The 26,840-nt window shown below is 43.5% G+C and overlaps 2 protein-coding genes across 3 annotated transcripts; one reads left to right on the top strand and one right to left on the bottom strand.

Moving 5' to 3' along the window:
* The first annotated feature begins 651 nt into the window (after nt 1-651).
* Nucleotides 652-16,626, top strand: corn (microtubule-binding protein cornetto). Of its 2 annotated transcripts, XM_086829738.1 has the most exons (9): nt 653-791; nt 1,359-1,862; nt 11,690-13,615; nt 13,681-13,993; nt 14,059-14,353; nt 14,412-14,621; nt 14,683-14,854; nt 15,347-15,568; nt 15,626-16,626. In XM_086829738.1, exons 3-9 carry the CDS (start codon nt 11,699-11,701, stop codon nt 15,854-15,856), a joined length of 3,360 nt encoding a protein of 1,119 aa, XP_086685864.1. In that variant the 5' UTR covers nt 653-791; nt 1,359-1,862; nt 11,690-11,698; the 3' UTR covers nt 15,857-16,626. The 2 variants fall into 2 exon arrangements, with proteins under 2 accessions (XP_020812013.2, XP_086685864.1); XM_020956354.2 differs by having other exon boundaries at nt 652-1,862.
* On the bottom strand, nt 16,572-25,563 carry melt (ventricular zone expressed PH domain-containing protein melted). Its single transcript, XM_086829739.1, has 10 exons — nt 24,719-25,563; nt 20,399-20,555; nt 20,082-20,333; nt 19,219-20,020; nt 18,400-19,148; nt 18,102-18,339; nt 17,807-17,976; nt 17,610-17,738; nt 17,266-17,547; nt 16,572-17,209 (listed from the first exon to the last, which is right to left on the bottom strand). The coding sequence occupies exons 2-10, from the start codon at nt 20,501-20,503 to the stop codon at nt 16,952-16,954; spliced, it is 2,985 nt and encodes a 994-aa protein (XP_086685865.1). The 5' UTR covers nt 20,504-20,555; nt 24,719-25,563; the 3' UTR covers nt 16,572-16,951.
* Between the last annotated feature and the right edge of the window lie 1,277 nt (nt 25,564-26,840).

Below are 26,840 nucleotides of genomic sequence, written 5' to 3'. Positions count from 1 at the left end.
TAAGTTTATTCTCATCATAATGTCATCAGAAATTAAAATATTTATACATTGCATATAGAATCGAAACTGTTTTTAAATACCAACCATAAAAATTTTAAATATGTATTATATGCACGTATAATACAATTGTGAAATACAAGAAGTTCTAAAACATAAAAAACAGAACAAAAATGTAGTTTAAATTATATTATGTTTAATAAAAACAATATAATTTTTCTTATATGATATAATCTTAGTAATTGTTGAAAGTATGCTGTGTGAGCCTAATAAAGTAAATTCAAACTTGGCGCTAAAAAAATATAAGATGTCGTATAAGACTATAGCGCACTATGGCAGTTGTTGGTATGTATCTTGTCTCTGAAATATACCGCATGGCTGGTGCTATATGATACAACAAACGAACATACTGCCTACCGGGTTTGTGTGTTTTATACCAATGATAACCGGTTTAAAGATTTCGTTTAAAATAATTTTTCCTTAAAAATTTTTATTTTTTAATGTGGTGCACATTAATTTTCTGGTTATGTTCATGAACTACTGCTTGAATTCGGCTACGCATAAACACAGTATATAAGAAATAAGCGTTTTTGGTATTTTGAAACAGCGTTTATACGGCTGCTCTGAAATGCGGAAAAATCTATATAAGCAACCCGCACCTTGCTCTCTCTGTAATTTTTCGAGAGAGCGCTGCAGCGCGCGCTGTTTTCGGTTCCTCCTAAAATAATAATTTAAAAACATCGATATACAAAAAAAAAAACCTACGGCAATTGAAGGAATTTTTCGAGGAACCGGTACGAAAATTTAAGAAGTGCTGAAGTGTTAGTGGACCCAAAAATATATACAAGACATAACTTAAAATTTAAATAATTAAAACTCGTTAGTTCTTAAATTGTGTTAAATGAAAATCGATTTTATTCGTATTTAAACAGCCAAAACTTGTTGTTTTCCGCAAGTGGGCGCGTTTCGTTCAGCCGCTTTTCCATTTTCGCTTTTCCTGCGCGAGGAACGGGTTTTCCACCGAAGCCTTATGTTGTTTCTTTTTTTTCTGGCTGAAAAACTAAATTAAAACGAGAGACTCTAGCGGCAAATTAATCGATTTGCGGTGGATACTTTTAATTTGCAGATTCAACATCGATTTTTCCTTTGAGCGCTCAGCTGCAGTGTGTTAGTGTATGTGTTAGTGTGTGAGTGCGAGTCCTGGCAATACAAATAAACCGTTGGGTTAGGTAAACGGAACAACAAAAGGATACAAACCATATTGATAGAGAGAGAGAGAGAGAGGGAATAAGAGAACGTGCGACAGGAACTCGTCCTTTAAGTGATCACTCATTCACGCTCCTGTTCTCTCCTATTTCCAGTTCCTGCAGCTGTCACTGGAATTCGCGCGTGTATGTGTGTGTGTGGGAGAGAGAGAGAACTCCGGGGTGATAATTCCATATTTCTTCCCATCTCTCCATCCCTCCTTCCGCTGCCGCCTGTACGTGTGAGTGTGTTTGTGCATTCAATTTGCACAAAATTGAAGCGCTAAATTCGCAAATTTCCGTCCGCGACTCGCTGCCATCCATTTTCTGCACTCCCCCCCAAGAGAGCCAGAGCAATAATAGAATTATCAGGCAGCGGGGAAATAGCAAAGTCGAAAAGAGAATGCCCTGGGAGGCCGTAACGCCTCGACCCTCTGACATTTCCATCGTCGCCCACTGAAGAAGGAACAGCCGCAGAAAACAACAACCTCAACAACAATTCGACAAACAAACAAACAAAACAAAGAAAAAAACATAAAAACAGCGAACGAATCAACGAACCAAACTCCAGCAGCCTCAATCGCTTGGCACAGTTTTACTCCTTCAACTCCAACTCCGTGGGTGAGTAACTACAGTGGTAACTCTATATTAAGATAATATTTTTTTTAAAGATCTCGAGATATAGGAATATATATTTACAAAATATACAAGTTGAAGGGGAATCCGGAAACAAGGCAAGGCTTAAACTTTATTAAAATAGAGATCAAAAATAAACATTGGATTGGGTATAATAAATTCATGTTAATTAAGTTTATTATTATCCTCTCTATATTAATGATAATTTTTCTAAATCACATCATTCTGTATTAAATTTATTACATATATTTATTGAACTCTTTTACAGTATTGAAATTTCAGTCAAAGAAAGCAATTATTTTAATCTTAGTTATGGTTCGATCTCTGATTTGATCCAATAATTTAATTGCAAATTGGTAGAGTATATAAACTTTGGGTTCCCGAAGTTAGTTTCCCTTCTTGTTAAATTATATTTATCACTTTATCAGGGCTATTGAACTCCATATTAAATTTTTAATTACTTTATCAACTGGTTTATTTTATATGCTTACATGAAAGTATTTAATTGGATTTTTAAATACGTCAATAAAATAATGCCAATCAGGTTTACGAACCACTTAAAATATATACAAATAAGATTGGCATCCATTTACAATTTACTTTCAAATCAAATTTAAATAGTCTTTATTAAAAGTTTCCATATCTTTATGATACAAGTAGTGGGAGTTCCACTGTAACTCATTGGCGGGTAGAAAGTGGTTATCGAATATGAGCTGCAACTTGAGATGGAGCCACCACGTCCCATTCGGTGGGTGACGATGGTGGTTGTGGCGTGCGGGTCAGAGGTGGCAAGCCTCATGTCTTGGCGTCGTGTGGCTTTGGTTTTTAGTTGAAATTAAAAAGGTCAGGGCAGCGCGACTCCAAGCTTCCGTATTTATATCCTAGCCACGTCGTCCCGCTTCATTATGCAGCGTTAACTTCACCGATACATACTATATTCATATATATACATACATAAGTTGGTGTGGCAGCTATAATTTCAGTTGCATGACTTCAACGATAATCGATTTTGAAGCGACGAAGCAATCAGGAAGAGTGCAATTTGATGTCAGTCCGTCAGTCAGTCACTCAGTTAAAGAGTCACAAACACTGGGAACAAAAAAGTTATGCAAAAGCTGGGTCAACATGACAGGTTCCCCATTTCAGATGGCAAAACAAATGTAAATAAATCAACTTTGAGAACTTGGTTGTCTTATTGTGATTCAGTACTTTGTTCCACTTTAATCAATTTGATTGGATTTTTGATTTACAAGATACTATCTGCCCCATAAATTTGATACTTAATTTTACTCAAATTTTTCAGTAGCATTTAATATCTCAGCTTTGTTAACATAATCGCTTTCTTACCAATCATTTATTATTTTTGTTGAAGATCTTCTCAAAGAGATTTTTGATCATGTTTGGCATTATTTCTTCCCGTGCTTTGTGGCCTGGTTAAGTGGCGTTTACCATATTCATAAGCCTCGATCGATGGGGCTCAGCGGACATGGCGTCCGTTACTCCATAATGCGACAATTTGCTTCCCGGAGCGGGGGAGGGTATTACCGCGGAGTTCGTTGAGGAAAACGCTAATTAAGTACAATTAATGCAGTTTCCGCTGAGAGAGTCGTAAGAAAGGAGCCTCGTTTCTGCGTGTGACACATTTTGATTTGCCATACAAACACTTGCCTTTCGCCGATAGGGACTTATCAGTTGTATTTTCTGGTTTTAGCAATTCTTACCACTTTTGGAGTCCCCGCAACACTCTCTCTCTCTCTCTGGAGATAAGGAGTGCATTTTCTATGAATTTTGTGTCGATAAGCGGCATATAAATGTACGATTAGCAAACCTCTCAATAACAATGGGTATAATTTATGAGAAACAAGTTTCAAAGTGTGCGAATTTTAGCAGCTCGAGCCTGTTTTATTTTGTTGCTGTAAACCCCCTAAAACTTGTCTTAATTTTGCAGTATCTATAATATAAGACTCTATATAATCGTCAGAGACACACACATACACCCAAGATGTCTGGGTTTGTTTCAAGGTCAGTTGAATGGCCAGATTTTCTGCCTCGTTTTCGATTTTGGAACGGAACCCTCGCGAGTATGAAACACGATAAACGAGGGCAAAAGCAGAGCATATATCGCCTTACGCCAGACAAAAGAGATACTGTTATTGCATTTCAGGGGGGGAATGGAGGATGGACCCCTCCGAGAACAATTCTGGACCCGCCTGGAACCTTGCCAAAGCTCTCGAGACACGCTTTGACAATGAGCGAGGCTCTCAGGCGAGACTTTCAGGCGTCTTTCTGTCTCCAGCTCTGTTTCCATTGCCGCGCCGCCAGATGCTTTCCATTCGCTTTGGCTATGCCGCTTTCGGCGGTTCCTGCACTGTAACAAAATATTAGCTACTTTACACAGATTTTTGATATATTTTTTATGGAAAATAATATTTTTGATGGTCTAAAAAATATTCGAAATATTAAACATTAAAATAAATGAAATTAACTTAATGATGCCGAAGTTTTCAGTTGAAAATTTTAGAGATGTAAGAATATATATGACTTATAGGGTCGGAAATGGGAACTTCACATCCTCACAAGCTTTTTACTAAAACTATAATACTCTATAAAAAGATCGTAGTACTTCATTGTATATATTTATATCATTATAGTTTTTTTCTATAATTAATAACCATCAGAGATAAGTATACCAGTGTTTACATTGCTATTTGTTAATATGATTAATCTGTGGATCAGATTTTCCATTCATTTTATCAATGCCGCTATATGCCTTTTTTGTAAAAATATATCAAAACAATCATCCATTATATTGCTATAACAAAAATATTACCATTTGTGGCTTATCAATGGGGAATTTTGAGTACCTAAAAATATACATATGATACAATATAGAATGTATACTGTTATCATAACATATCATATCCAAAAGATAGCTAAATAATATATGTGGAAAGGTATATTGTATAGCTGGGAATTAAAACATAAAGTAATTAGCTATACGAATTTATCTTATGTACATATAACAATTATTAAAGAAATACATTTCTTTTACAAATGAACACCTAATGAATATAATATGTTTTTATATAAAACTTTCTAACTTCAATTCGTATAATCTATGTAACAAAGTTGCAATCTTTCGTTAATGGTTTTCTATTTCCTTGCTAGTTAAATAAATAAATAATAAAGTGTTTATTTGTATAAGAACAACACCTTTTTAGTGCCATTGAAGAAATTTCGATCAAAATTTTTGCAAAAAGCAAGTCTTGTTTTTCTTGGCAATCTGGTGCTATCCACATTTTTTGGCAAGAACAGTTTCTTTCTGTGAACTCGTATTTTTGAAGATTTTTTTTTTGCCTGTGTGGTCTTTTGCGTTTTGCCTTGGTTTTATGGATTGCCTCCAGTCAAGCTCAACTCGGAGCGGCGCTGGTCAATGGTCAAGACCGCCCGCTCCATGCTGCCCCCTTTTTCCGGCTCCGCCGGTGGAGAGTGTCGTGTGGCGCATGCCGCTGAAAAAGTCCGCCGAGCGTGAAGTACACCAGTCTGTACTGTACTTACTGTTTTTATTCGGATCGGTATGAAAACTATGTGTATTATGGCATGTCGTAAAAAGCCATTTTCTTGATATCCAAACTGTTAAGAGAGCAGGTTGCCATAAGGCCACAGACATCAAACGATGGAGATCAAGACGCTGCCGCGATCCCGACTTTCTCTGGCATATGACAAATAATTTTTAGTAGTTGGCGTAATTGCCAACGCAATGGGTTGTTAATTAAGCCGGGAGTTTCACAAAAGAGAGCGAACCGAGCGAGCGGTACTACATAGTCCATAGTCACCGTGTCATTCCGCTCCACTCTGGTCTATTCCGGTTCGCTTCTGGGCCAGGCCAACGCACGATATTCCGCCCTCATGGCACATCTATGTACGTATGTGTACTTGCGTTAAAACAAAATCAAGTGCGACGAAGCATTTGTCACACAGCAGCAACTTTACATTTGGCAAAAAAGTATATTTCAATCGAATCTGTCTTTGAGACGCTATTTATAAACAGCGCGGGAGTGATGATTAATTGGGACATTTCCAGAGGCAGTTTTCATTGGTTTTCTTACACTGAGTGGAGTTTCTTTGGACATTAAAATAATTCAAATTTGTAGAAGAGTCTTTTCATAAATCAAGTGACTAATTTCTGCTGGAAAATTAGAACGCCTCAATCTGTAGATATATTTTTTCTGGCTCTTGTTTGCTTTTGTTATTAGAACATAAATCATGGTAGTATTTTGACGAGTTTTATCCACCTCAAAAAATATTGATAAATGATCAGAAGTCCCTGATTACTACAAAAAAAAAATAAAGAACATAATAACAAGTGTGAAATAACATAAAACATGCTGACTTTTTGTACTAAACCCTTCATCATTTATAACTACTCTGGGTTTAGCAATGTCTTTATAAAACTTGAACTAAGGAAATGCAATTTTTAATTCATTTACTTAATCACTTATGCAGTCCAATCCTCAAAATCTAAGGCATTTTCCAGCCTATGAAGCTAGCTTATTTTCACTATTGCCCAATCTGGCCAAAACTTTCCAACAAATGCAAAGCGAAACTTTTGCGTGCCGTTGCCGTTGACTGAGAAGCCGCCAAAAAATAAATGTTTATAGCTTGAGGCACTAAAAAAAAGTAGCAGCAAAGAAAAACAATAACAACAACAATGACTGCGGCGTCTAAATCAACAACAATAAACCCAGGGGCAAAACTTCAAAAAGCGATCCAGTCGGCCGATTCTTCCTGCTCCCCTTTTCTGGTACTCGAATTATGGTTGCCCAATGTTGGATGCCCAATTCCCAAGGCATAATACTCATATTCCCGATCCTCAAACCCGATCCCCGAAAGCCCCAAGAAACCCCGGATTCGTGACAGCCAGCTGGAACCGCCACGCCCTCCGTCCACTGATTTCGAATCCGCCTCCCTTTTGGGTCTTAGTTATTCTTTCTTTGATACCCCAAAACACATATACAGATGGATCCCAAAACAAATTGAAACTGTTTGGGGGGAGGAAAATATAATAGGAGGAGGAGTAGAGGAGGGGAAAAACTGAAGAAAAGCCGCAAAGTCGAGACAAGGGAATCGGCTAAAATTTAGAAAATCATGCTTACAATTTTCTGGTCCGCTCTGGTGTGCATAATGCGCGATAAGTCGGCAGGTGCGATGCAGAACGAAGAATCACCAAAACATGGACGTGGCCAGAACGAGGGAAAGAACCCGGAAGAGTCGAGAATTTCTCCGACTTCAGGCCACCGTTTCCCCCTCCAAAGGTCTCCTTTGGCCCCTTCTTCGAAATATAAACTCATTGGCACTGGTCGAAAAAAAGAACACATGTTTCAAAATCAATCGGGTTCTTATTGAAGTTTGTATATATATATTAAAAAAATTAATTATTTTGATACTTCTTTGGAAGCAGCAAGAAACATAATTTGATTTATCGTATGAATAAGTAAAAATGTTATTATCTTTTCTATGATTAAGGAATATTTCTTTATAATTGGAACCACATTCCATATAGTTCTATTGTCTTCTGATACCCAATAATTATTATATTAATTTATTTCATTTAATACACATTAATTTTGTACAATTTTCTCACTGTGTTGAGCAGTTTTCAATTGACGTTCGTCCCCCCTAGAGGGAAAACTGTGCGCACAACTTGCAACTGCAACTGCAACTCATTATAACTGCAACGGGGGTGGTGGTGGAGGGGCTGGTGTTTGCTTCGGCTGTTCAGCAGATGCGGGCTGAAACTACTAAAAAAATAAAAAGGGGTGTGGTACAGACAGCGGACACCAACCGGGGGCAACTCGATTGTAATTCGCGGCACAAATGTTTCACTTCATTTGAGTTTCAGTTGGAGTTTCAGCTCAGAGTTTCGTGGATCGCTGGCGGCACAGGAAGTGCTTTGACAAACAACAAAACGTTGGGAAAACGCTTTTCGGGGAGTGGAGCTCTGCAGCCCACGTTTCACCGGTGTCCCCACCTGTTCTATTCTCCACCAATGACACCCAGTTCCATGTCAATTAACCATCACCAGAACTAAAATCCCTCCCCCACTAAAAATAACATATCAATTGGGTTTTACGAGCTGCAACCATCTGGGATAACGATTCGGGGTTCCAGGGGTTCCGCTAATACCCGTCCCCAAGCAAACGACACAAAATAAATTGCTTTAAATACTCTCTGTATGGGGAAATAAATTGTTTTCAATGCAACTGCCACAACAGGCAGGGGACAGCGGATAAATTTATGCAAGCGAATGTTTGTATTTCCCCTTTTATATTCGGATTGGAAAAAGGCCCGGAGCATGTGGCACGGAATCACTGACCAAGGAACTGAGATCGCATAAATAATCTCATGCAAGGGCAGTGCGTTTCGAAAATGAGTGACAAATCTAGCCTTCATAATTTATTGCTATTGGAAAGATACTAAAGAGGAAACTTGTTACAATTTTATATCCATAAGTCTATGAATGATAAACTAGAATATTTCCTTAAATCTCCATAATTTCTAACCCAACCTAGCTGGCTTTCTGAACCCCAAAATTTGCTTCCTACTTTATGTGAAACATTTTCGAATTTATTAAATATCTTGAATACGTTCTTTATAATTGTGAAACGCACTGTTTATGCAGATGCAGGTCGCAATTGTCATGTGATTTGGAGTCTGTACATCATATTCGTATATGTATGTATCTTTTTGTGTGGGAATGCATAATTGAGGAACAAATTGCCGAGCGGTTCCCAGAAAAATAGCTTGACCGACGACGTAGATGCGATAATCTGTTGAAGTCCGCGGATCAGCATTCGGATTTAGATGCAAAGATATGTGATAAACTTGTTGTTTATAAATGAAAAAACTTGTGGTAAATATAGATACCTATGCAGACTTAATCCAGCTTAACTCTCACCTCTAAGCGAAATCGTTGAGTTGAGTCCTCCCCTCTCAGTTCAATGAATGGATGCTAATCCGTGATGAATGGCAGATCTCTGGGAGATCGGGGAGTTTGACAGTCACCGCCAGACAACGCATCAGAGACATCAAACGCTGCAATTAATGCCGAGCGAAGCGTTAAGCGCGCCACTTGTGGCACTTGCAACTCTCCGACTTTTCCCATTTCCCATTTTCCCCTAGCCATCCACGCAACCCGGCTAAGTGCAATTAACTTGGCAAAGTCAGCGACATCGCGACGTCGCCAGCCTGGGGTCTCTATTTTTGCTCTGCCGAGCGTCTTAATCGAATTAGCAGGGCCTCCTCGAGAGGAAGAGCCACACACTTGCCCATTGATTGGAGTTAATGGGCCGTGACGACATCGCCCTCAAGGGTTTCCATTCTCCTCGGGCATCGATGTGTTCCATAGAGTGGGTTCCCTATGTACTTTTATAGCTTTCGCCTTGAACTATTATCCATTGAAACAATGTGGCAACTTAATGTTGCAAGTTGCACATAGAAAACGATAGTTGGCCATAAAAGTCTGGCCTTGTCAATAAGATTTACAATCCCTTCAAGATGGGGTAATGTTGTTCTTGTTAAAAAGAAACTATATGCTGTTAATAAGGAATATTTGTTATAAGAGTAGTGTTTTAAATATCCAATATTTTCCCTCAGTGTTTAGATGCAGCTTCAGTTCCGGTTTATTCACACAATTCCGCCAAACGCCTTGGCATAGACACAGTGACAGACCGGAGAGCCGGCTTCGATAAAACGCCAGCCTCGGATGCGAAACGAGTTTGTTTTTTCTCTGGCATCTCGGCAGACTTGCATCTTTCACTGCCAGGGCCACTTGGCACTTGGATCGATTCGTGGATTAGCGGCGACAACTTCATTCCGTTCCCGATCTCGTTCCCGTTCCCGTACACTATCTCTATTTCCAGTGCCCTTCCTTTTTTCTAGTCTTGGCAGCCACAATGTGTATCCAGTATCTTTCGGATACATTGTGTGTATGTTTAGTATCCAGTAAATACTTACTTTGTGTGTGTGCCTCTGGTATCACAGTGTGGACATGTGACTGTTTATGGCTTCGCTTAGCCCCTTTTAGCGCCCTTCTTGGGGGGCGCCCAGCAGGAAGAGCAAAAGGGAGAGATTGGGAAGGAGACCTTGGCGGAGGAGGTGGCCCTTGGATTCTTTCCCATTCAACGCTCTCGAGTGGTCTTCATTAGGGGGCTGTCTTGTCTAGATGTCGACATGTCTAGATGGGAAAACGAGTCCAAGCCGGCCTTTAAAGTCAACTCGAGCATTGCCCGAGTGGCAGGCATGCAGGCAGGCACGACTCGAGCCAGCCTTTAAGGCCGTTTACAGGATCTTCTGGCATTTCTACCTGGAGCAAAGAAAAGAAAAGAAAATACAGGAAAAATACCTGGGGAGCGGAAGGGACGGCCAGCCAAACCGGTTGGCAGTTGGCCAAGTCTGTTGGCCACTCGCAAATGTACGGTAATTCGCCTCAAATAAACTTCCAATTTGACGAAAAACTGGAGCAACTTCATTAAGATCTCCCTTCGCTGATGAAATCGCCCAATTTTTGGCCAAATCTCTGGGAGATCGCATAACAAACATGACGCTAATGACGTGTGTCTAACTGCGACTGTAATGTAAAGCCAAACATGCTGGAAATTATTATAAAAACTTGTATTTCAAAGTGGGGAATAGTGGATGCTCTAATACTAAACTAGGAGGTTGAAGTTATTTAGATATTTTGACCAAAGAATTTTTTGCTATATGGTTTGGAAGAGCTTCTTCCTTTAGCCAGAAAGTAAACATTGGTATTTATTAATTTAGTTTAGTTGTACCTAATTTAATTTGCTTCATAACCCTTTATAAATATGCTCTACCGACCTGGTCATGTGTGTATCTTAATGTAAGTCAACTAGAAATATGATGATGATGTCTGCGATAGGGTGCGAAGCTAACTTCTGGGACAACAATGTTGTGGCATGCCAAATTGGATGCGAATTTGGAAAGTTCCGCAATGATGGGCCACAGCTGTCTTCGAGTTGGGTCAACGTGCCACAGAACCAACCGCAAAAAAACATACACACACAAAATGTGTGGTGTGCAACTACGACTACAGGTACGGGTATTTCGACGATGACGACCCCACCAGACAATGCTACTCATAATTTATTTACGTCAAAACCCAGGCGACGAATGGCCCAGTTAGATTTGGGATGTCGGCAGGTGTTGGCCCCACTTTATGCATTTTTCATGTCGTGACTGTCGCCTTCGCCTGTGAACTAGTTCAAGTCAATCACAAGCCTTGAGGGGGCACAACCAACGACTGGTCCTGCCGGTCACGATGCAATGTCCAATGTCCATCGACCAAGTCCATCGTCCATCTGTTCTGGTTGCGTGACGGGCAACTTGACCGAAAAAATGAATTGTACTCGAGAATCCTATTTTTGCATTCGGGAAAAGGTCGGTGGCATGCAACTTGTTTGCATTTAGCTGCTGTGTCGCATACCCGAGAGAATGGGAGCGGGAAATGGGGATCGGCCCGAAATGCCAGGCATCCCAAAAATACTCATCCCCGAAATGTGGGTCGCAACCAAGTGAATCACTGCACAGGGAGAAGTATTTATTAGTTAGATTGTAGATATCAATAGAATGGAATTTTTAAGTAGCAACTAAAAATATATCTTAAATATAGATTGCAGAAATATGAATAGATAAGATTATATATTTAATATTATATTAGTATTAATTATGTTAATCATTATTTCCATCAGTGTAGATTACTAACAATCACCTCTTTCTGATTTTATCCGCAGAGCTTGGCCATGTCCGCCACTCTCTTCGAGATGGCATCGCAATCGGAGGAACAGCAGCAGCAGCAGGAGCAGATGATCTGCCTGGAGGAGCAGCAGCTGGTGGTGGGCATGACCAGCCTGGAGCTGAGTGAGTCGGCTGTGGCGCCCAGCAATTGCGATGGCAGTGACAGTGGCCTGGATGTGGCCAGCAGTTGCTGCCTCTCGCGAGTGACCCTGCAACGTGGGCTCAGCAGCACCAGCGGTGGCTACACCAGCAGCAATGGCCTGGAGGATATCTATGACAGTTGTGAGCTAAAGGTGACCAGCACCACCACCACAACGGTCATCCAAACGCCCAGTGAGGCGGGCAGCGAAAAGACATCGCCGCCGCGAAGAACAAATGGTTCGGTGAAGAAGAAGGTAGCCATGTTCGAGCCCGAGCAGGCGGCAACTACGACGGCCAAGGATCAATTACGAGGACGGGTGGCTAATCTCAAGAGAGCGGAGAGCATGCCCCGGAACAGTGCGGTGCCGGCGTCACCTGCCACACCTGCCAACAACAACAACAAATCGCGCCTGTCCTCCGCATCCTTCCGTGTGCCCAGTTCTACGGCCACGCCCACATCTGCACGCCTGGCACGCCCTCAGAAGCCGGATACCCTGCCAAATGCCCTAAATCGAGCGCAGTCTGTCCAGCGGCTAGCCCAGGTTCAGAGAACTCCCTCGTTGAGCCGGGCCCGAACACCGGGCACTCCCTCCGACGATGGCCGTTGGCCAGCTAATCGAGGAGCAGCTCGTCGTGGAATGTCAGTGACCCCGGATGTCACCGCCAACCGGATGCGAGGAAGTCCAGCGCCCGGCGGAACACTGCCACGACGCCGGAAGCAGCAGTCCGTGGAGGATCTCACAGTCGGTCGCCTGTCCAGGAGCAATTCCATCAGTCGTGCGGCCGCTGTGGATGCCCGCATGACTTCGTCGGTGATGGTGGTTCCTACGAGTCGCAGGAGCTTGGCTCCCGCCACCGCCAAAGTGAACTCATTGCGAAGACCACAGCCGGTGACGCCCAGGACGCGAATCTATCATGAGACTGCAGTGCAAACGGCATTGACCAGCGACGATTTGGAGCAAGTTCTGGGCGGTGGCCTTCTGCAGACTCGCGCCCTGGATGCTGTAGAGCAGCGGAATCAAAGCACCCAGGCGGAACCTGATCAAAGAGACTCCGAGATAGAGCAACTGCGTCAGGAGGTCCGTCAACTGAGTGGCAAACTACAGAGGGAACGGGAGGAGAAGCTGGCCATGCAGCAGGAGCTGCACCTGAACACAGAGCGGGTCATGGGCATGCTGGAGCTGGCCCGAGTGGTCAGTGCCAGTGCCGGAACCCCCACGTCGGATGACAGCGGCGATGGCAGTGGCCACGACAGTCTCCTGATGTTGGAATCACAGATCCAGATGAGCGGTCACGAGCTATTTGAGCGCCAGCAGGAAATAGGTCAGCTGAGGGCCATGTGTCGCGCCCTCCAGATGGAGATGCGTCGATCCTTGGCCACGCAGCAAGTTCTCCTTCAGGAGAAGGCCGCCATCGAGCAGGAATCGAGCGAGCTGCAGGATTTCCTGCAGCACGAGAAGGCGGCACAGTGTGATGCCCTGCGAGAGCTTGAGGCGGACTATCAGGCAGTCAAGTCCCAACTGACCAACCGCGAGGAGGAGACTAAGGTCCTGCGCGACGAGTGCCGACATCTGGTGAGACTCAATGAGCAGCGCCGTCAAGAGAACCGCCTGCTACAAACAAAGTACTCCGCCTTGGAGAACAAGTCCCGGGAGCTGATCCACCAGCAGAATGCCTCGGTGGCTGGAGCCTCCACAGCTCTTTCGGGACTGCACTCACGTCTGGACGGACTGGTGGAGCAGCTGGTCTATTCCTACAGTATTTCCGAGCAGGACTTGGAGGTGAGTTAATGAACTATTTTATACTGATGATTACGATTTAAAACTCATTGTTTATTCTTTTTCAGGACATTCGCTTCCAGGCGGAGTCGGAACAGGTTCAGAATGGCCAAAGGCCAAATGGCCTGGATCTGCCCATTTGTCCCGCAGCTAATGGTGATGCCATCCACACCCTCGTCCTGGCCAGTGATGGTTCCCTTTCACCGCAACGTAATCAGTCCTTTATTGCCGCCGTCATCGGTGCCATTCGCCAGGCCACCACTCACTCCGGCAAGCGTCTTTCCCTCCGCCAGGCGGGTAAACGGAATGGAGTGGGAGGAGGCTCTGCCCAGGCCACGAGCACAGCTGGAGCCACGGGTCAGGAGCCACAAGGCAATGGGGGTAGGAAGCCTATACGTTCCCTTCTATTATTTATAATTTTATATTATTTGTATACTTTTCTCTAGACGACTCCGACTCCACGGAAATGCTGGACTCGGAGACGGAACCCTGCCTTCTGATGATGGACAACGTGTTGGAGGATGTCGTACACCACGACTCCCATTCCCACAACATGGTTTCCTCCTGCACGGGTATGATCTCCCAAATAGAGTTGCCCACGGAATTGATTAGCCAGTGCAGCCATCAAAACAATATCAATGGATGTGGAGGGGATGACTCCCTCCAGCAGCTGTCCCAGGCCATCACCAATCGTCAGCAAATGGAGCTGCACATGCATAAGATGAGTGCAATGCCCATGAAGTGAGTCTCTATATTGGATTCCCAAGAATATCAGTAGTTTCTAACCCATATTTCGTAGTCCTCGGGATCAGTGTAACACAGAGGAGCTGAGCTGCCACGATTCGCTGGCTGAATTGGCGGAACTGCCTTCCCTGATGGAGTACAGCACCGCCCAGGCAGTCGTAGATCAGGTGATCGAAGTGGACACCTTGGTGACCAAATTGCTCAAGGTCCTGAGACTAGTACAGCTGGACAATGACAACTGCATACAGCAACTAATTGTTGACAAGTAAATTGGACTTAAATCGAACTTAAACTTGAACTTATTGATCAATCTTTACACATTCCAGAAACAAGCTGCAGCAGCACAAGGAAGACATGCTGGAGAAACTAAAAGACTTGGAGGACGTCAATCTGAAGCTGCAGGACGAACTCATGGATGCCACCCAGGAGCTGATGATCAAGGGCAGTGATCTGAGCGGAGCCAAGGCCGAAATGCAGCGGCATCGCAACGAGATCGACGTAAGATTCTAAGAGACTTGATCGCCGCTGAGCATTTTGTGGACTTTTCTGTTGCGCATCCTTCGAAGACATTTCTATATATCGTTATCGTTTACCGTCAGATATATTCTCATATGTTATACACCCATCTCGATCGCGATCTTATTTTATTTGATTCATTTAGTATTTAGTTGTAGATCTTAATTTGAATAAATTACTTGGCTTATTTACCTCTTGAGTTGTCTTGCTTTGTAGACATAGTCGTTGATCTTTAGATATAATTTATTTCACATAATCAATCATCAATCATCACTCTACCATCTCTTAAACATCATCCAACGACATCTCGATGGTTCGACAGTCCCAAATCAAGTTCAAAAGCGCACTATTTCGTTTAAAATGAGACTTCGAGTCGTGACAAACCAAACTAATTGCCAATGTAACCATCACGCTACTGCTTCTACTGCACCCCATATCCCCACCACCACCACCTCCTCCACTAATCCTGGCCAGCGCCTGAACGAGGACATCTGCACCCTGAGCACCTTGTGCAGCAGCTACAAGAAGCTGTCGCCCACCACGGAGTTCCCGCCCATGAGGCTCCTTTCGCCGAATCAGGACTCCGAGCAGGGCGACACTTTGGGCATTCTGAATCTCCTCAAGATGTGGCAAGCCGGTGGCCAGTTGCAGGACCCAAGGGTCAGCGGATACCTGCAGAACGTCAGTGGTAGTCAGGTTAGTAAAGTAATTCAAATATGTTAAAAATCAGCATTATCACTCCTTTGACTTTAGGTGCAAAACTCGCCTCAGGACAACAACAATGTGGAACGCCTTAGGATCTATGCCAATCAATTGGAGCATGTGTCTCGTGTCCTGGACGATGGCCTGCCCATGGAGCTGCATGCTCCCCTCCAGCAGCTGCGGCAGGACATCGAGGTGGTCCGAACGAATGCCAGTTGGACGCAGCTGCTCGAACATAACGAAACGGATCACAATGCCAATGGCGATGTGTCCACGCCTTGAATTGTGTCAAAAGGGAAACTGTTGTTAATTGTCCAGTTAACTATATATATTATTAGGACTTGAGCGTTGTTTAATTTTACGTAGTTAGTTACAAATGTTTGCGTCCAATTCGATTCGGTATTGAGTGCCATCGATCGCAGCTCTAGATGTTTTTAAACCACGTCCAAAGGAAGGCATATTTTATTGAGATCATTGTCGCATTCCACACACAAACTAGACGACTTTCTTTGACTTCTGCACAGGTGATCTAGATCTAATGCGAGTTTTTATTAGATTCGCATTTAAATTATATAGCATACCCAGCAGCATTTTAATTTGCTCTGCTGCATACTTTTTGTCTTGAGTTCACTTTCTGCAGCCCTGATCAAAATTAATGGGTTTAACAAGTATTATTGAAAATCCTAATATTAAATTTAAGTTAACATTTGATGAGATAGCACCCTAGAAAGGACTCCATTATGCCACAACAGATTAGCGCCAATCACAAAGCAGATTTAGCATAAAAGTATCTTTGTTCAGAGATAACATTGCTTATGAGTAAATGGCAGATATCCTTCTGGATATCCAGCTCGCCTCAAACAGAATTCCTTGCCGCATTGCCAAAATTATGATAATTGCAGCTTCAATTTGCTATTCAGTCATCAGGAATGTGAGAGAAGGGGTTAAGCCTCAGGATAATAGACCCTGTGTACTGAAAATAATGAATGCATTCGAGTGTTGAAAGCAAGCTGTTTGTTTAATACACGTACAATAAATAAGCATAAACTAAATACATGTGTGTATGTATATAAAAATCAACTATAAATGAAAAAACAATTTCGCAAAATTTTTGAAATCCCTTGAAATGGTGAGTAAACCTAAATAAGTCTATGGGCGTAGGCATACGCTATATATATGTATATATATATATATATATCTGCATATATAGAATGACATATTATTTATATATATATGGTGTGTATATATAGACAGCAAAGTCCTGTCAACGCCGCTCCTTTGTCTGTTTTTTGCTTGTCTTTTGTGTGTTGCCGTTGCTCTGTCTTTACATTTACAAATAATCTCACAATTGGGGGGGGATCCTGCAGGATCCTAATCCTAAAAAGAGGGCTTGCTGCTACCCATACTGCGGGCCGGCAAGCTATTCGTCTTGGCCGTGGGATTGTCACGGGCCTGCGAGTGAGCCACCACAATGCTGAGGCACTGCACCCACTCCTCGGCATTCTTTCCATCCTTGGGCTTGAGTATTAGGGTCTGGTCGGCGGTGAAGATCTCAAATGCCTTGGGTATGTTTCGGGCACCACGTGACACCTTCACCGATCGTATCTGGTTCACATCAATGCTCTCGCCGCCGCTCTAAGAGATTCGTAAGTTTAGCCTTTATTTAGATAATGTATCTTTAAAATACTCACAGATCCCTTGCAGGACAGATGGGCCCCGGATAGTGTGAAGTAGCGCGTTCGCCAGCGCCGGAAGAGGCGCCACTTGCCCTTCTTCTCCTTCAGCTGGCCCTCGATCATGGGCTGATTGCTGCCATTGAGGAAACCCACTGCCTTGTCTGGATGGTTGCACAGGAAGCAGCCCCACTGAAACTCCAGCTCATTGCAGTTCGGATTGGACTTGTCAGTCTTGGAGACCTCGAACACGTCCAGGAAGCCCGAGTGACGCAGCTCGTTCACCAGGATTTCGCGGTCCTGAAGAGGGGAGAATAATAATTTGACTTTCTTGGCTTCTTTATCTTGTTAATTAAACCCACCTTGACCTGCGGAAACTGGCTGGTGACCAGCTCGGTGAAGCTGCGATTCTCGCACTTGAGTATCTGCCAGATATTCTTGAGATTGCTAATACCGGATTCGCGCGTGCTCAGCACACACTTTTCCTTGACCTGATTAAACAGAAAGAAGCAGAGTTTACAATCTCTTCTGTAACTAAGTATGTTCTGTCAGGACTTACAAAATGCCGCACTTGAAAGTCCAGGAACATCATATGTATCCAGGTCTTGGGATTGCGCGTTCGCATTGTAAAGCATGTCTTGGAGTACAGGCAATGAGGTCCTCGGATCTGGCAGGCAAAGTGCAGCTTGGCCACCTTTTTAGTTCGACGTTCTGCGAATTCATTGGAAACTGTGTGATGTGTATGTTCGTGTATGTGTGTGTGTGTGTGTGTGTGTGTGGGAGGGGTGTGTATTTATGTGCGGGATGCAAGGACAGGTTAGAGTTTGAGGAAAAAGCCACCGCCAAGGACTTACCCTCGATGCTGCAACGTGTCGGCGGTGGCAAATGCTGCGACACCTCGTCCATATACGACTTGATCGAGTTGAAGTTCTTCTCGCAAAACTGCTGGACGGGATCACGCATTATCTGGTACGGCTCAAAGGTGCTCATCCGCTGATCCATCACACTGTTGGCGTTCAGTAAGGTACGGCTGGTATTGTCACTGCGACGTGGTGCCACATTGGTTGTGGGTCCCGACACAATTACTTCGCTCTGAAAAGGATTAAATAGTAAGTACGATATTGGTGTGTTTATATATTTCCCTTCACTTACATTCCCATTCACAGGCAGCTTCATCACCGACTTGGCGTTGCCATTGCTGGAAGCCTGGGGCAGCGCTGGAGATGCATGGTGCACGGACACTGCATTCTGTGTCTGAACCGGAGCCGAGGTAGTCGCTGCCGCCGTCTGTGGTATGGAGATCGAACCCACCGACTGGTTCAGTGCATCCGTGCTGTACTTCATCAGCACTGTGCTCGAGTTGAGCAGCGTCGACGGGCCCTGGGAGTGCGGCCTCACTTTTGTTGGAGACGTGGTCACAGTCACGCCGCCGGAGGTCACGGGTATACCGTGCTTATTATGTCCAGTGATGACCACGTTATTACTAAGTGGCGGCACTGGTGTTACGGGCGGATTGGTAAAGGCGGTTGGAGTCTTGGGCGTGGCACCAGGTTGCACCACCACATTGCCGTTGGAGCTGCCACCCGGTTGCTGGTTAATCTGCGAGTTGCTCAGTCTGGTCATGCTCTTGTGGAGTCCTCCCACGGATCCGCTGGCCACGTTCAGCCGGGTCACACTCCGGTGCGTGTTGCTGGCGGGATGAAGGCGACCGGTGCTCCTAGAATCACCCAATTTCACCCGCCGCGTATAGCCTGCGTGCTGTGGTGTTGGTGTGGCCGTGGACACGGGTGTTGAGGTGGCAATGGGAGCTGAAGCGGAGGCAGGCGGAGCAATGGGCGTGGCATTAGCGGCGCTGGCCTGCTGGATGATTGTGGTATTGCTGGACGGAGCGGCAAGGGGAGCTAGGGATCCATATTTATTCATTTAGGATTTTTAAATCTTAATATAAGTTCCCAAAAAAGTTACTCTCACCTGGCTTCAGCTGTGGACTGGGACTGGAACTGTTCAGACTGACGATGGTGACTCCGCCGGAGATCTTGTTCCCCAGCGCATTGCCCACATCCTGTTGAGAACTGAGAGCGGCGTTCTTCTGCCGCACACAGGCCAGGACCTTGTCTGTGAACAGAACCGGATAAGCGGAGCAGAGTCGCGTGGCCTCTTGCTGCAACAGTGCCTGGGTGGGCAGGTGCTCCAGCACAAAGTCCAGGGCCTGCTGGGCCGTCTCCTTGCTACCAATACCCGATGTGGTCATAATCTGAGCGCATAAGGGGATCGTTCCCGGGTTGGTCTTGGCAGCCAGGCGCAGCTGCTCGAAGTGATCGACAAGGAGGTTCAGTGAGTGTTGTGCCAACTTTAGCAGGATCTGCATGGTGATGCTGGAGGTTTCACTGTCTAGCAGGAAACCGCACAGCTGTGGCACACAAGACTCCAGCACCTCAGGCGACTGCTGCACAATCAGTAGATACAACTGGAACACTGCCATTCGCTCTTGGGGATCACATTGAGGAAGAAGAGGCATCAGGAGAGGAGCATGCGGTGTCACCGCCTCCGGGGCCACCTCGTACACCTGCGAGAGGACACGAAGCAGGCCATAATTTCCCGACAATATGGATTCCATCACAGACTCCGTGTGGGGACTCAGCAGACAGGCATGATCGATGGCCGCCAGCGATAGGTAACTGGCCAGGTTACGGGATAGCTCCCGATTACCCTTTGGCAGGAACTGGACGGCAACGGGCAAGGCAATTTTCATCAGTTCCTTTTTGTCATAGTTCTGAGTAAGGATTATAATAATAATTTACTTAATTTACTGGACCACTTTTATAATTTATTACCAGAAAAATGCTGGAGATGATGTCGGCGGCTATCTTGGCATGTGGCGGCTCTTCTTTCGTGGTAACCGATGGCTGAAGGTTCCATAGCAGACAGGTCTTTAGCAGATCCACCAGAGCGGCACAATAACGCTCCGCAGTACGTGTTTCCCGTATACAGGAGAGCACCCGTGTCACACAGATCTCCACCACACTCTGGTCATTGTTGTTCTTCACATAATCCGCATGCGAGATGATGGGACTGATCTCAGAGAGCTGCAAGGAGTTCATGGGAGGTGAGAGCAACTCTTAGAATTAGTTTAGGATTGGGATAAACCTACCACCTCCGTGATATCGTCTACAATATCCGCATCCGGCACAGAGAAGAGATCTCCGGCTCGGGAGAGATCGCGCTTGGCGAGCACTTTATTAAAAAGGTCGTGCATCTTTGGAGAAGTCTCCCAATTATGGTTGGTTAAATTGCATCATCTGTGGGAACTATAGAAGAATTATTATGAGTTTACGTTGCGAGATTGCGATTTATTTAAAATGATTGAAAATTTTTTATTATAAAGTCACTAGGCTTAATAAATTAAATACTATTACTGAAAACTATGTAACAATTGTGTATTTAATAACTCGAGCAAGTAATATCCTAAGTAAACATCGGTGTAAGTTCAACAATGTAAATAAAATTTATATATGTAATATAAAATATAATTTCTGCATTATTCCACATTTCAAGTGCATCAAAAACCCCATCGATTCAGACAAGATCAAATAATCTTTCCCCAGATCAAATGCGAATTAGTCGGGTGTTCTTTGCCTATTTTAGTCACTGCATTTTTTCAGTGTCATGTTGTGGAGTTGGCCCATTGCCAAAGTTCAGGCGCCTCTGGCAGCCACTTTTTATCTTATCGCCCGGCACTAACTCAGGCGAACTATGTAGTCCGTTTTGCGAATATAAGAGGTTCGTCCGGAGCCCCGAAATACTTGTTGCTCCAGAGCATTTCTATTCTCGTTTTGCCGCTAAAATGCATATATAGTTTTGTATACAAATAGATATTCAGCGGACACCGAATACTTGTTGCATTGCCTCGACTCTTATCTCAAATACGCGCACTTAGATGCCCTTGCACAGTGCGCCAAGGTACTCGAACTAGTGCTAGAACTAATTGCTGAATAGATATTGGAGTACTATAAATCGAGTTGAGTTATGATTCGTCATAATTATTTTCTCCTATCTTTATGGCTGAAGAGTATCTTTATGGAACCTGCGAATAATTGGGAATTTGTGCAGGTTTTGGCACACATCGATTGCGTTCGTATTGAGTTTGTTTATTCAAGTGAACCAAAATTCGTATACGGAGTGCAGCACCTCATGGCCATTCCGCGAAGTGTTTCCCTTCTGTTTTCCGTGGGGTTTCCCGTAAACGATGATGTTTGCTGTCGGCCACCCTTGTTTGCCCTGATAGGCCGTCTAATTTGTTAGCCAACGACGTCTTTTGGACCTTCGTGGAATGCACGCCGACTGAGTGTGTCTTTTGATTAGATGCGCAAAATTCCTGACGTGGATTAGCCGCGACTTAGCGGATCATCAGACGGGGAATTTGCTGGCTGGCCGAATGAGTGGGCAGCTTACAAAAAAAAAAAAAAAAAGAATAGCTGAAAGAGCTGGCAGAAAAGTCATTTCCCACCATCAAGGAAGCAGACGCCAACGCCAAAGAAAACGCCAACGCCCGGGTTATTAAATTTTTAAATAAAAACCAAAAGCCAAAACCAAAAACCAAACAAGAGTTGCATAATCCAAAGAGGCCAGTCAGCCGCTCTGCACGCGAATTGCAGACGGTTTGGGCCTCTGGCGGACAGGCGGACAAGACTGACGGACAGGCATTTGCTTCCTGGAAACCGGGACAGCGACTGTGAAGGAGAGACACAGAGCTGCTTGAGTTGTTGTTGTTTTTGTTATTTATGGCTCATTCGCGCTCAGGTTGCAGCACCAACAACAAACTGAAAAACTGGTTAAAAAATAAATAAAGAAGCAGCAACAAGTCGCAGCAGCAGCAACAGCAACAGCAAAAGCGGCAGCAACTTTGAGCGCCCGAGAGAAAATTAAAAGAGAAATAGAAACACACATATGTACGGGTAAGGGTATAAGTAATGGATGATGGCGTTGGCTAAAACATAAACCGAAACCGGTGCGGCAGGTTAATACACACGAAGCCCGCGGCTTCGATGCCCCAGCAAGGAGGAGGGGGGCTTTGGTCGAAAGGGGGGCGCCGTGGTCACCAGATTTTCGGAGACAGAGTGGAAACAAAAGGCTGTGCCAAAAATCCGAGGCCCCATAATTCACCGCTTAGATTCTATTTGCATTGCTACACAAAATGGCAGAGTTCAGAAATGAAACACAGTCACTAAATATATATATTTATCGGCTGAGTGTTATAATTTTTCTTAATCTTTACAAACCCGTATAATCCGTATCTTACCCTAGGGGGATTTTTGCTAATCCTATAAGTAAATAAATTGTAGGAAATGACTCTTAAAACATTAAACAAAATATGTATATTTAAAACTAAACTTTAAAGACTAGTCATGACGCAAAAGTTCTTCTTAAAGTTTAACCAAAAAAAGTACACGCAATTTTCCAGAACTTAAAGACATTATCCGATCTCGAACGTGACAGATCGCCGTTCGATTTATGGAAGTTCGTCTGTGTTTTATAAGATCGTGCGAATGACTCAATTCTCCGATAGAGACACCGCTGAGACACCGTGATAGAGCTGAGATTCTCCGTTATGAGTAACCCTACCTGTTGGCCAGGGCTGGTCCATTCGGCCAAGTGGCACGGCCTCCATGTCGCCACCACCGACAGCGCTTCCGCCGCGGACCCGATCTCCTTGTAGGGAGTTTCCGCGAACCCGGCGCACCGACTCACATAACCGTCACCCTGGACGTATACGTATTATGATCCAGCGAGCATTCCGCTCCTCCGAAACCGAGTCGCATTGCGTGCCCGGCGAGCAGTGTTCGGTTCGGTTCTTGTTGTTGGCGCATTCCATTGTCATACCTGGCCGTTCCCGGAGGAGCGTCAAGTGTCTCGACAGGCTGGCAGTGGCAACTCGCAACCAGCAACCAGCAACCAGCAACCTGCAACTTGCAACTTGCGACTGCAATTACATGTCGGTCCAAAGTCTGGCCAACGGAAGGGGGCAATGGTTTTTGGCGGCATAACTAGTATTAGTCGTAGTCGGAAAACTAGTTTTTCCCTCGCCTCACCGTTCTGGCTACCCTACGCATGCGCAGACAGTCGTCGCCACCGCTGGGCGGGATGGGATGGAACTGGTGACTGGTAACTGGGATGGGATGGTCTTGGATTGATAATATATTTGTCTGAGCTTTGAAATCTGGGTTGCAGATGTCATTGGTAATTATTGGTTATCGATAGGGAGGAGTGGGGTATCTGGTGATAATGTGGGAACGATCTACTTTGGGATCTGTGGATGCTACATAGATCGGACTTGAGATACGTTTGTGATTGTTTTATAGAAACCTTTCATTAATTGTTTTAAGGAAGTATTAGGACAGTTTTAGTTAGGGTAGATTATAATTATATATATATTATTTTGAGTTCAGCCTTATTTGTAGCATTCCTTTTCATACTCTTATATGGTATTATAATATCAGTCAAAAGCTTGTAACAAGCAAAATAGACATTTCCGACACTATAAACTATATATATTATTGATCAGCAAAGAGCTGAGCCATTAAAATGAATTGATTTTTGGCTTAGTTATGATATTTGAAGAACTTTAATTTACCCATAAAAATATCAATTCAATTCCCGTCTTAGTTTTCTTTCTTGTTTTACAATAATTAATCCATAATTAAGTCCAGATAAGATCGAAACTCAGCTAATTGTCCAAGCTGATTGCATCACTGTTTAAATTAAAATGTTATCTACCCCACTGGAAGCCTTAAAACAAAAAAAAAACTACCGACATCAACGAATTAGCAACACATAAAATTATAAATTATTCGCCGCACTCCCCGCAGTTCTACCCATTCACATTTTTGGGCCGAAAGGGGGGACTGCGAAAAGTAAAGACAACATCAACACGGTAATCCGATCCAGAGACATGGACGTGGCGAGGGGTGACAGGAGTGCGAGTATATGTTGAAAAATGAGCGGCGCGTGAAACTTATTAATGAAAAGGCCGCGAACGAAGAAATCGCTGCGAATTAGCACAACAACTACAAGAACACATACAGGGTATACAAAAGGCCAACAGCACGCACAGACTTTTTTTGGCACATTCTAATGGGACTTTGGGCTTGGAGCCTGCAATCGTGTATTCCCCAGGCGGTTAGCTACCTGGCTGAAATTTTTACCTGCACAGAAGGCAAGTTAAACCCAGGTGAAATTATAATTCAAACAAATTTTTTAAGGCTTCTGTGAGTTGTGAAATTATCGAGGGTTTAAGCTGCATTTTACATTACAACTCACTAATGATATATAGATTAAATATATAGTATAATTCACAAAGCTCCTAGTATAAAATTAAAACTTAATTTTATACATAAATCCACAATTGGCTTGTTTTTCCAAACAGGCACTTGGCGGCGAATTTGAATTTTGAACGGTAAATGGGCGAACTCACCGGACTGCATCTGTGTTCGTTGGCGGACAGCTGGTCATGTCAGTGTCACTAGCCGCAACTGAAAACTGGTCCGAAGTCGGAGTTAAGCCCCGATCTCCTCTCTTTTGGGCTCTCTTTGCCTGCGGTTCCTGGCTCTCTTGCTGCAGCAACAAAAACACTTGGAAAGGCACACACAAAAAAAAAGGTAGACAAGGTAGATTGTTGTTGCTGATGTTGCAGTTGTTGTTGCTGCCGCTGCTGCTGTGCTGTGTTGTTGTTTTTGGCCAAGTCAGCCGCAACCGTTTTTTTTTTTATATTGTATTATTGCTGCTGCTGCCTGTTAACTTTTGTTAACTTTTGGGTGTAGTTCAATTATTAATTTAATTGTTGCTACCGCTCGCTGCCGATAAAGCACAAAACTGCAGAATTTTTTGTTGGCTTTATTTATTTTTTTAACGGCCGCGCTTTGTTGCCGCGCCAGCGCATTGCTTTTTATGCAAATTTTCGCATTTCGTGTATATTCTTAAGTAATTTTGTTTTATTTTTTTGTTAATATTTTTGTTGTTGTATTTATTTATGTGCGCTGTCGTTGAGTTGACTGTTGTTTCAGCCACAATGCCCAGTGTTCCACTATGCCTGATTTCTTTGTATTTTTGCTAATCACATTTTGTTAACACACACATACACACGCACACACGTAGGCACGCACACACACACACACACACACAAAGGCGTCGATATGTGTGGGCGGGGGGCGAGGGTATCGGGATCGGTATCGGTATCGGGAGTGACGAGAGCGCTGGCCAAGCGAACGCGTTTGGGCCCGAACGAAGACTGACTGGAAAACGACCGAAATGGAATGGAATGGCAAGGCAGAGCGAAGCAAAGCAAAGCAAAAGCAAAGCAATGGCCACAACAACAAAGCCCAATTGTCAGACTGGCTGACACCGACGGGTTGTTTTTGTTGTTGTTTCTGCTGCCTGTTTGTTTTGCACGATCGCTCTCTCTCTCTCTTATATATCTCTCTGAATATATATCTCTCGTGGACAAGTTCTCCCGATTCCTCTCCATCGGTCTACCTTTCTTCTCGCAGTTCCTTTGCTACTGTGTTCTAAAACAGGTGTATTAGGTTTATGAAAAACCCTTAAGAGACCTCCCTAAATGTTCATTCTTAATCTTTAATGAAATGAACAATTTTAAGCATTTTCATGGTAATATATAGACAATAAACCATTTTGTAATATATAAAATTATACTTTTTCTTAATTTAAGCTAAACATTTAGAAAGCATATATTTAAAAGAAGTCCAGAAAATTGTATCTACGTTTTCCCCTACCAACCATTTTGGCAGTCTGCAAGAGCATTTTCCATAGCATACTTTACAGCGCATACTCGAGAGATTTTATGGCTTCCTAATATGATTCATTTTTTATTTACTGGACCAGTCAATATAACATTTATTACTGTACTGTAGTAACTTGTGCAAAAGTGTTGATTTTAATACCCTTAGATACATTTATCATAGGGTATCCGTTTGTCGTTCCCTCGTAGTTAGCCCAGTTTGCTACTCTTTTTGCTCACACGATTTATCGCTGTTTTGCCTTTGCGCTTTTCATTCATAAACAAAAAACTCTGCTCGCATTGTTGTTGTCTTGCCTCCTCTCTCCTCTTCTCTCTCTTTACCTTTATTGTTTCGGTCTTCACCTGTTGCGCGGCCTGGCAACCGACAACATGTTGCTATCGGCAGCAGCCAATGTTGCTGGCGGTTCTAAGTGCACCTAAAATGTATAGATAGATCTTGCTTGAGGGATATTTGTTGCGGAAGCAGTTAAGATAAATTTAGGAAAATCACGAAGTATCGTGGCTAATTATAGAGATACTTTTTGTAACTACACCTTACAGGGAAAACTTTAATACGTTATACTATAGTTATGTACTTACAGCTAAAAATAAAAATGGCTTTTAATCAATTAAACATCCATTTAATTAACCAAATTACCGTATTTAATATGTTTATTATTTTATTGCTGACATAAAGAAAGCAATAACTTTTAGATTCAATTTAGACGTAATAAATGTGATAAATATGATTGCTTGGGTTTAATGCATTAAAATTCAAGTCACATAATTTCGCAAAGTATTT

The sequence above is a fragment of the Drosophila serrata genome, unplaced genomic scaffold, assembly GCF_035046125.1.
Source record: "Drosophila serrata isolate PLE 108 unplaced genomic scaffold, ASM3504612v1 contig_217, whole genome shotgun sequence".
Classification (NCBI taxonomy): domain Eukaryota; kingdom Metazoa; phylum Arthropoda; class Insecta; order Diptera; family Drosophilidae; genus Drosophila; species Drosophila serrata.
Note: the sequence above shows the minus strand (reverse complement) of the source record. Positions and strands in the feature narration are given on the sequence as shown.